The sequence below is a fragment of the Xenopus tropicalis genome, chromosome 5 (genome assembly GCF_000004195.4).
Source record: "Xenopus tropicalis strain Nigerian chromosome 5, UCB_Xtro_10.0, whole genome shotgun sequence".
In the NCBI taxonomy this organism is placed as follows: Eukaryota; Metazoa; Chordata; class Amphibia; order Anura; family Pipidae; genus Xenopus; species Xenopus tropicalis.
Genome location: NC_030681.2, coordinates 116,479,878 through 116,491,080, shown reverse-complemented (window position 1 = coordinate 116,491,080; position 11,203 = coordinate 116,479,878). Strand labels below are relative to the sequence as shown.

General features: G+C 36.4%; 1 protein-coding gene across 1 annotated transcript; it reads left to right on the top strand.

The window, feature by feature from the left end:
• The first annotated feature begins 2,170 nt into the window (after positions 1-2,170).
• On the top strand, positions 2,171-8,515 carry LOC100496766 (extracellular calcium-sensing receptor-like). Its single transcript, XM_002933257.4, has 6 exons — positions 2,171-2,400; positions 3,114-3,405; positions 4,162-4,953; positions 5,533-5,760; positions 6,621-6,744; positions 7,602-8,515. The coding sequence occupies exons 1-6, from the start codon at positions 2,171-2,173 to the stop codon at positions 8,513-8,515; spliced, it is 2,580 nt and encodes an 859-aa protein (XP_002933303.4).
• The last annotated feature ends 2,688 nt before the right edge of the window (positions 8,516-11,203 follow it).

Here is an 11,203-nt window from a genome sequence, read left to right as displayed (position 1 = left end):
AAGGAGTGTATTTTGGGATTAGAGCTGAGATATAGGGAGGGGCTTCATTAGTAAGGGTATTCTAGTTAGTGATTTGAATTTGATTCTAGAGGAGATTGGGAGCCAGTGAAGAGATATGCAAAGGGGAGGACAGATTGGCGAAGATAGATCAATAAGTGTGGCAGCAGCGTTTAGAACAGGTTGGAGTTGGGAAGTTTGATCAGCCTATTATAAAGGGCTGCTGTTATTCTTTTCTAGATTTTAAATGGCCTTTTGACTTTATGGCTTGAGTCTCTAGTACAATGCTACTACTAGCTCAGTTTGCAATTTTAGTACCTGCTTTCTTTTATTTATTTATCTATTTTAGCACCTTTTGTCTTTTTAATAGACTCAGGCTCTTCAATCCTTTGATTTTGTTTTTTTTTTTGTTTGTTTTTTTTTTATAGAGTTTTGTTTCATCGGCTGCATTTCGACTCCTAAAACAATTAAAAAATGTTAATAACTTTTCCACAAAAAGAGATTTCCTTCATTAAACCCCTACCAAACAGATGATTGCTTTAAAACAGCAGACTAACCAATGGTACCTGTTTTGGTTACTGTATCTGAAATCACTTTTCATTTATTTTTCCCAGGCTTCTACAATGGTACAAGCTTAGTTTGCAGTTTTATCTTTGCCTAACTTGCCATTGTCTTACGTTGGTTTACCAAAAACAGCTACTCTCAACCTTCACTTCTCTTTTACTAAGTTTGTACTTACTTTATTTAATGTCTTTATCTGTTTCAGCACTTTTGTCTTGAAAGGGCTGTTTTTAGTAGACTCAGGCACTCGGGCTTCTTTTCTTTAATTTTCCCTTTGTTTATTAGGAGTATCTTCCTTTTTCATAGAATCTTCTTTTTTTCTTCTACATTTTTATAAAAAAATGAGTTCTACGGTTCAACTCTTCCAAACGCAGTGATTACTATAATACCAGGTTCAAAATTTGCTCTGTGGCAACCCATAGTAACCAATTAAATGTTTGCGTTCAAACAGCAGACTAATAAATGCTAATTACTTATTGGTTACTAGGAATTTACTAGATCTGTAGAACCATTACATTTGCACAATTCTCTTCATTCCTGTCTAATAGCAATATTAATAATATTATGTAGACTTGCACGCTAGCTTCTATGATAATAATGGTCCATCATCTGTAGTTTTAGTCCTGCTGAAGCTGCCATTGTTTTAGGTTGGCTGACTAAAGCCTTCCTTATTAATCAAGCAGCCCTCATATTTTGCTATAAGTTTCTATATTTTATTATTTTCCCTTTAAAGTTAATTATAAGAGGAGAGAACAATGCTCCTTGTCAGTCCTGGATAATGTTACCCTATAGTATGGTATTTATAGAGTGAAAGAGAATAATAGGAGAAGCGGGAGTGAAATGAAATAAAGAAAGCAAGAATACAAATAAAGGCATTGTAACCCCTTCTGGTTACAATGCTGCTGCTAGTAGTTTGGGTTGGATCTTCTTGGGTGAATCAGTTCATTTCCAGCATTCAAGTAAATCATGTTTCCCAAGTTAATCTCATTAAATAAGCCAATTTCCCACGAATAACAAACAGTTTTATTTTTAAGTATGTCCTCTAAGTAACCCTTTCTGAGCCAGCAGATTTCTGCTGAGTGGCAATAATAAAGGAACCCTGAAATGTAGAATCTGTGATGCTGTTATGTGAGTGTCAATACCCTGGATTTTACCATTGACACCAATAAAGGGTTAAATCCTGCAGTGGTATAAATATTTTTGCCCAAAACAGCTTTATATTGCTAAATGATGCAGGCTGATTTGAGGCACAAATGCAAGTGTTATGCTGTATATTTATGTGACTGAGCTGTAATATAAATTTGGTGAGAAGTTTCTAAGCCAGTCCTTTTCATTTCTAAGAACATACATTGCATGGCCAATTACATCCAAAGACTTCAAGATATTCCCTATGAGAGGTTTGCATTTGGTACGCCAATTTCACATAACTGCAGATTTTCCAGTGTTTTCTGATGAACACATTAGACTTAATCATAACGGACAGTCATCTATTTCCACTCGAAACCAAACATCCCTCAGGGCCAGGGAAAAAGTTTGAGGACAATTAAACATTAAGTGCATTCATCTCAGAGGGTATAAAAGGGGAAACATAAGGGGAATAGACTTTCAAAATATGGATCTGCATAAAGAAGTGCTACACTGTCTCATCTGCTCACTGCTGATTTATTATTTGTGCTTGTGTGAAGGGAATGGCCCTCTGTGCCAGCTACAGAGAAGTGTCATTCCAGGGATATATAAATATGGGGACATGATTATTGGAGGTGTTTTTCCAGTCCAGCGGTCTCGCAGCACCGAAGATCTGAGCTTTACTTCAAATCCAGATTCTACAGTTTGTGATGGAAGGTGAATATTTAAACTGAATATTAGTCAAGATTTTAATATGGGAGAAATCTTGCTAAAATAAATGGATTTAGGAAATATATTTATAATTTTGTATAATACTGTTGTGAAATTATAGAAAAAAAAGGACAAAATAGCCAAAAAATAAATCATATATACTATCTTAAATGTTTATATTTAACCCACACTGTGTTTCATGCAACTTTTCTAGCTAGAACTAGTAGAATTTTAAATAATGTACCCCTATTATAAAATATAAGTATATTAATGGGGGTGTTATGACAATATAAAGGCAACGTTTAGTATTCTTATATTTTAAAGTAGGGGGTACAATATTTATTCTAATATGGACATTTCCATATATCATGTGACGGACGAGATATCACTAAGCATCAGTTATAGATATGGGCATGACCAAGTACCTACCAAGGATGTATTTTATTGGTTATTCTTGGCAATTGTGCATATATAATTAATGGGACTATGACAAATATACTTAAAAATCAAAATAAAAGTTTTATAAGTTTGACCCAAGAGAAAAATAATAATAATGCTGCTTTCCAGGAATATTATACAATACAACCCTGAGCAGATAAGATCCCACACTAAAAGCTGTCCTGTGTATATCCATATTAGGTGCATAGTTACATGTTTATGCTATTTTGGTTGAGTGAAAGTGAATTTGGATGCAATAAGAGTTCTTGTTTTATATTTAGTTTTGATTTTAGAAGCTACCGCTGGATCAGAGGAATGATATATGCTATCAATGAGATAAACAGAAATGAGCATCTGCTTCCTAATTTCACGCTCGGTTATGCCATCCATGATACTTGTGACAATGTGGCAGAATCTGTGGAAAAGACATTCACTTTAGTTACTGGTTCAGTTAAATATACCCCAAATTACCAATGTCAGATCACTCCTTTGCTAACTACGGTCATTGGGGAATCTGCCTCAGGAATATCCATAGCAATGGCAAGAATTCTGGGCACATACCACTACCCTCAGGTACTGTATATAAATGTGCTGCTTAATGTAGTCAAAGCACTTAGAAAGTGAGCTGAAAATTATCCATACCATAGAAGGTCAAATTGCACTGATCTGACCGATCTGCTAAAGGAGTGCAAGTGTGATTCTGTGTACTTATGGATCGTCTGATGGCAACGCACATCCAAAAAGGATCATGCACGTTAACATTTTGGACTGTGCTGCAATTTACAAAGATTTGAGCAGTTAAATACACATACACTACCATACAGTTCAGATGGAAATCAGTCAGTAAATAATTTGGTGCATTTGCCAGCGTTAATTTGGGTGCAGCTATTAAGCCGTGTTTGGTGTGTGCATGTGATTATCTGGTCCCCAGGCCACATTATGGTTTGTTGGAGAATTGGTGCTACCACAGCAGTAATACTGGATTCTCTCCCATATAAACTGGTGCATCATTCATCTAAATGTTCTTCCTGTGCTATTTATGGCTGCAAGAGAGACATAGCATTTGGCACATTTTCATTTAATTTATTAAATGAAACTGCTGTTTGCTGTTTGCTCCTTTTCTTATGATGAGTTATTATTGCTCTTAATTTTACAGGCATTCCTGTTTATGAGTAACACATATCAGAAGAATGTTGCACACAACTGCCTACAAATGTTTACTTGATGGTGTTGCTGGTCCTATTATAATCAAATACTTTTTATTGCACAGAAACAAGGTTGCATGAACCCCATTTTTAAAATGAATTAAATGTATTTGCTTTGTTCTAGGTGAGCTATTATTCCTCCCTTAATGTCCTTAGCAATAAAAAGGAATTTCCCAGCTTTTTTAGGACCATACCAAGTGACACATTTCAAACAACGGCTTTTGCTTTACTGGTTGCACACCTTGGTTGGAAATGGGTGGGTACACTAGCTGAAGACAATGATTATGGACATTTAGGAGTTCAGCTCTTCACAGAAGAGGTACAGAAGCTCGGTACCTGCATTGCCTTTTCTGAGACAATCCCCTTAGCTTTCTCAAAAACAAGGTACGAGGAAATTGCTGCCACTATAAAGCGTTCTTCAGCAACAGTCATTATAGTTTTCTCTGGAGACACCAACTTGCTTCCCTTATTCTGGGAAGTAGCAAAGCAAAATATCACTGGCAGGACATGGTTGGCAAGTGAGGGATGGAGCACGTCTGCTTTTGTGGTAGCCAAAGACCAAGCAGAGTATTTCAGTGGTGCATTAGGCCTTGCTATACCCGTGGGGCACATAGCAGGTTTGCTTGAGTTCCTTTTACAGTTGAACCCAATGGCGGATCCTGAAGATCTTTACATAAAACCTTTTTGGGAGCATGCTTTTGGGTGCTCATGGACTGAAACAAAATTGCAAGATAACATTACACTTTGCACTGGGCATGAGAATCTGCTGACTCTAAATAATGTGTATACTGACGTGTCTCAACTAAGAATCACGTGTAATGTATACAATGCAGTATATGCAATTGCTAATGCCTTAAACAACATACTTTCTTCTGGAAATAAGAAGCCAGCTATAGAGGAAATTAAGCCTTGGCAGGTAACAAGAAAGCTTTAGTATTTCTGTATGTATGTGTATCTTGTAAAGTGCTATTATGTACACAGTGCTGTACAGTAGAACAATGAATGAATACAACAAACGGGGTTATTACAATAATAGATGTGTCTTACTAACTATGTGATATAGTACAGCAGCAACTCCTGGGTAGGCCAGGTAAATTGCCTGATATGCTGGCACAATTCTTAACACTGGTGCATCATAATGAATGGTACAATAATAAACAATCTTCCCCTCTTTTTACTTTTAGCCCTCTTTGATGAAGAAACTGGCAAAGAACTGTTCTCTCTCACTATGTAAACGTATATATAGAGAAAAATTAGCCACATATGGGAGAATATACAATAAGGATATTTAGAAATGAAGAAGATGATTATAAAAAGGCATGACTATTATTTTTTTTAAATTAAATTATACTATACAATAATATCATAATGCTTTACTGATAATTCAACAGCATTCAGATAAAAACATCTTTTAGTTCAATTTTTTTAAAAAGGTGGCACAATAGACTTTTCATTAGGAGAACTTGATGCTACAAATTTGGTTTTTAACCTTCAGATAATACAGTCACTGAAAAAAGTACGCTTCACAGATCAAGCTGGGAAAATACTGTACTTCGATGAAAATGGAGACCCAGTTGCAAAGTATGATATATTGAACTGGTACATTGGGGAAGATGGTAATCTCTTGTATAGAAAGGTTGGAAGCTATGATGCCAGTGCAGCAGAAGATCAGCGCTTAACCCTTGATGAACAAGCTATTATATGGAATGATGCCCTACAGGAGGTGTGTAAGCTTCTACTGGGACTTCAGCGGTGGTTAAACACTTTACATGCTTTGAAATATAGAATCCCTTGTGCTGGTACTGTAACTGGTGCTGTAAATCTTTGTTGTATGTATGTTCCATGTTTCATGAAAAAGCATGGCATGGTTGACAGAGCTGACCACTGCAAAGAAAGGGTTAATGAAAGGAAGAATGAGCAGTGGCTTATGGCAGGGGTCCCCAACCTTTCTTACTTGTGAGCCATAGTCAAATGTAAAAAGACTTGGAGAGCAATATTAGGCACCCTCTATGCACACTATCAGCTTACAGGAGGCTTTATTTGGTAGTAAATCTTTCCTCTAAGCCGGGAATTAAAAAATATCTACCTGGTTTGAGGCCACTGGGAGCAACATCCAAGGGGTTGGTGAGCAACATGTTGCCCCCGAGCCACTGGTTGGGGATCACTGGCTTATGGCCTTCAGTCATCATGCTGACTAGGTTCAGTGGCACATTGGGAGACTTTGGAAAACACTTCCGATGGTGATTTACTGTATCTTATTGCCAGTGGGAAGGCATTTTGGGAAGATTAGTCGCCTGCGGTAGCTGAGATTTAACCAAAGGCAACTGCCCTAAGAGGTGTCATTAGTTTTCAGCATGTACTTCAGGTATATTTAACCTGCAGACCTCCATCCTACAACTTCCCACCCTTCCCACTCACATGGGACCTTTCCTAACTCTGGCCCTTTTTAGCTCTCTGTATAGTTTTTTTCTATTTAATCTTGATGCAAAGAAAACTGTTTAAAAATAATGGCTGAATCCATATTGTTATTGGGCATAGCATGGTGATTCTGTAATGGTCTCATTTTATTCTGTTGCATTGCAGCCTCCTCGCTCCCAATGTAGTAGTAGTTGCAAGCTTGGTTTCAGGAAAAGTATCTTACAAGGACAATCAATGTGCTGTTTTGACTGTATTCCATGTTCTGAAGGGGAGATATCAAATGGCTCAGGTATTTTTTTTTTTAAATCTGATAAACTATGAGCAATTTTCTCATAAAAACAGAGATCAGTATGTGCCATAAAAAAACCCATAGTAATTGAAGATGGTTTATGCAAAGCGTTTATTTTGTATCTAGGCTTGTATTTTTTTTTTTGTAAGGCAATCATTTTTTCTAAAAAAAAAAAAATGTGAATACATTTCTGTTTAAATTAGATTGCCCATGTAGCAGGAGCAGAACAATATGGTTACTTGATTTGGTACAGGTATGGGATCACTTATCCAGAAATGCTGTTTCCAAAAATCTCAAAATATGGTAAAGCAATGTACCATTGAGAGAATTCTTTCTTTCTTTATGGTAATAAAAGAGTATTTTGTACTTGATGGAAATCACTTTCAGCAGCGCTTTATAAATAAAGTTAAAAATGCATACACACATGCATACATACATAATACCATAGTCCTAAACTATTTTGGGTAGGATCAAACCTCTCTAACAATCTGTGTGTGGAAAAAAAACAAATCCTAATTGACTCTGAGGGAAGAAGCATGAATGGCTAGAAACATGTAATATATATATATATTTTAATTTATTTATTTTTTTAATAAATTTAGTACATCCAAAAAATTTCCAAAAGTCTCAAAATATGGTAAAGCAATGTCCCATTGAGAGAATTCTTTCTTTCTTTATGGTAATAAAAGAGTATTTTGGACTTAATGGAAATCACTTACAGCAGCACATTTTATCTTTCAGCAAATTTTCCATATTGACCAGATATTTATGTCTCTCATTGACAATTAGAGTAATAAAGGCTTTATCTTTATACCCAGTTTTGTGTTGGTAATTAATATGTTTTCTATTCTGTTTAGATTTTACAGAATGTATAAAATGCCCAGAAGACTACTGGTCAAATAAGAATAAAGATTCCTGTATCCCTAAAGACATGGACTTCCTTTCATTTGAGGAGCCCCTTGGAATCACCTTCTCAGTACTCGCAGTCATAGGCATCAGTCAGACGCTTGCAGTGGTAGTTGTCTTTATTAAACACATTCACACTCCAATAGTCAGAGCTCACAACATAGAAATGAGTTTCTTTTTGCTGTTTTCCCTTATACTGTGCTTTCTTAGCTCGCTGACATTCATTGGCAAACCATCATCTGGTTTATGTGTGCTTCGACAGACGGTCTTTGGTGTGAGTTTTGCTCTATGTATCTCATGCGTTCTTGTTAAGACCCTAGTGGTCATTCTAGCTTTCACAATGTCAAAACCCAACCAAAACATGATGAAATACTTTAAACCATCCCATCAAAGAGCATTTGTTGGACTGGCCACCTTAATTCAGATTGCCATTTGTGTTGGGTTAATTTCATCTGCTAACTTATCTATTAAAAAGAACAGGGATGCAGTCATAACTAAGATAGTTCTAGAGTGTAATCTAGAATTGGAACTTGTGTTCCTTTTTGCTATTGGATATATTGCTCTTCTGGCTTTGCCTTGTTTTGTCTTGGCCTTTCTTGCTAGGAACTTGCCTGACACCTTTAATGAAACCAAGTTCATTACATTCAGCCTGTTGCTGTTTGTTATGGTTTGGGTCAGTTTCATTCCTGGGTATATAAGCACAAAAGGTAAATATGTTACTGCAGTTGAGATCTTTGCTATTCTTTCTTCTGCTGCTGGGTTATTGGGTTGCATTTTCTTTCCCAAATATTATATTATACTATTAAAACCGGAAAGGAATACTAGGAAGAATGTAACTGGACATTCTAGCTTAGTTAGAATGTAAGCTCTATGGGGCAATGACTTCCTTCCTACTGTGACTAATACCACATGGCATTTAATCTCTGTGTATTTATACTTATCTATTGTATTTATTATAACAATGTGTATATGCATATTGTGTATATTGTAAGATTGTACAGTGCTGCGTATACTTGTAGCCCTTTATAAATAAAGTTAAAAATGCATACACACATGCATACATACATAATACCATAGTCGTAAATTATTTTGGATAGGATCAAACCTCTCTAACAATCTGTGTGCGAAAAAAACCAAATCCTACTTTATATATATATATATATATATATATATATATATATATATATATATATAAAGATTACAGACCCATAAAATAAAAACATAAAACATGAAAATGGTGATCAATTAAATGAACATAAAAACAGTAGTTGGTGCCCACAAACCGAAAAATGGCATAAAACATATTCATTTAATAACTGCTACCTGTACCCTGTGCATAGTAGTAATATGGAAGTTCCCTGCTGTAAGCTTGTAACAAAATAAAGTAATAAAGTATTTCAACATTAGAGGGCAGTATGAGGCCACATTGTTTCCCCATATATCATACTGTTATCCCAAAGTTAACATTTTTCTTTCTGTCTGTATTTTATTGCTGTTAGTATATATTATATTACTTATATAACTCTTGCTGCGATGTTATTTCATTTGAAAACATTTGCATGTTCTTACTCTTATGTTAAGCTCACTCATGCTATACAATTGCTAAAGAGAAGCTCTTACTTGAATACTTTGCCAGTCATAGACATTAAGCCTAAAATATATATTCCTTAATTATGGTTTAATTCACTTCATAACAATTACTTGGGTACTGATATGATTAGTTTGTATGATTTATTAGTTCTGTAGGAAATGTAGCACCTGTTATTACACTACCCCTTTACATGTCATATGAAGAACTTAAAGGAGAAATAAACCCTAAAAATGAATAGGGCTAGACATGCTATATTCTATATAATGAACTTATTGAACCACAATAGCTTTATAATAGTAATGATCCAGTCCTTTGAAGTTGTCACAGGGGGTGACCATACTGAACATAATTGACACTTCTGTTAGAGTGTCTGTGACACTTACATGGTCAGTGCGCTCTGAGCAACTGTTGAGAAGTGATGCTTAGAGGTCATCGGTAATTATCAAGTAAATAAAATTATGTTTGCCTATCATATAAGCTGATTCTAATGGGCTCATGATTAAAGTCTGATGCCAATAGCACTGGATTCAGAGCTGCCATGCAGTAATCATCTGTGTTAATTACTAATCAGCCTTATATTGTGACATTTATATCCTATTTACACAGTATATTGTGAGTCGGTCCCTAAGCTCAGTAAGTGACAGCAGCTCAGAGCGTGTGCAGGGAATCAGCAGAAAAGAAGATGGGGGGCTACTGGGGCATCTTTGGGGGCACATATCTTCCCTGCTAAAGGGCTGTGGTTGCCTTGGGCTGGTACAGAAGACCAAAACATAATTTACAACTTTTCTGGCCTATGTTTTTAGTTAGGCTTTAGTTCTCCTTTAAGGAACTGAACATGGTATGACCTTCCGAGTGATGTTGTAATGGCAGATTCTGTTAATGACTTTATGAGGGGCTTGGATGAGTACTTAATCAAGAATAATATCAAGGGCTATTGTGATACTAAAATCTACCGTTAGTATTTATGTTGTTATATATGGTTTATGTATGTGAGTGTATAGATAGGTCAGTATGGGTCTGTATGTGAGTGTATAGATAGGTCAGTATGGGTCTGTAGGTGAGTGTATAGATAGGTCAGTATGGGTCTGTATGTGAGTGTATAGATAGGTCAGTATGGGTCTGTGTGTGAGTGTATAGATAGGTCAGTATGGGTCTGTATGTGAGTGTATAGATAGGTCAGTATGGGTCTGTATGTGAGTGTATAGATGGGTCAGTATGGGTCTGTATGTGAGTGTATAGATAGGTCAGTATGGGTCTGTATGTGAGTGTATAGATAGGTCAGTATGGGTCTGTATGTGAGTGTATAGATAGGTCAGTATGGGTCTGTATGTGAGTGGATAGATAGGTCAGTATGGGTCTGTAGGTGAGTGTATAGATAGGTCAGTATGGGTCTGTAGGTGAGTGTAAAGATAGGTCAGTATAGGTTTGTATGTGAGTGTATAGATAGGTCAGTATGGGTATGTATGTGAGTGGATAGATAGGTCAGTATGGGTCTGTATGTGAGTGGATAGATAGGTCAGTATGGGTCTGTATGTGAGTGGATAGATAGGTCAGTATGGGTCTGTATGTGAGTGGATAGATAGGTCAGTGTGGGTCTGTATGTGAGTGGATAGATAGGTCAGTGTGGGTCTGTATGTGAGTGTATAGATAGGTCAGAATGGGTCTGTATGTGAGTGTATAGATAGGTCAGTATGGGTCTGTAGGTGAGTGGATAGATAGGTCAGTATGGGTCTGTATGTGAGTGGATAGATAGGTCAGTATGGGTCTGTATGTGAGTGGATAGATAGGTCAGTATGGGTCTGTATGTGAGTGGATAGATAGGTCAGTATGGGTCTGTATGTGAGTGGATAGATAGGTCAGTATGGGTCTGTATGTGAGTGTATAGATAGGTCAGTATGGGTCTGTATGTGAGTGGATAGATAGGTCAGTGTGGGTCTGTATGTGAGTGTATAGATAGGTCAG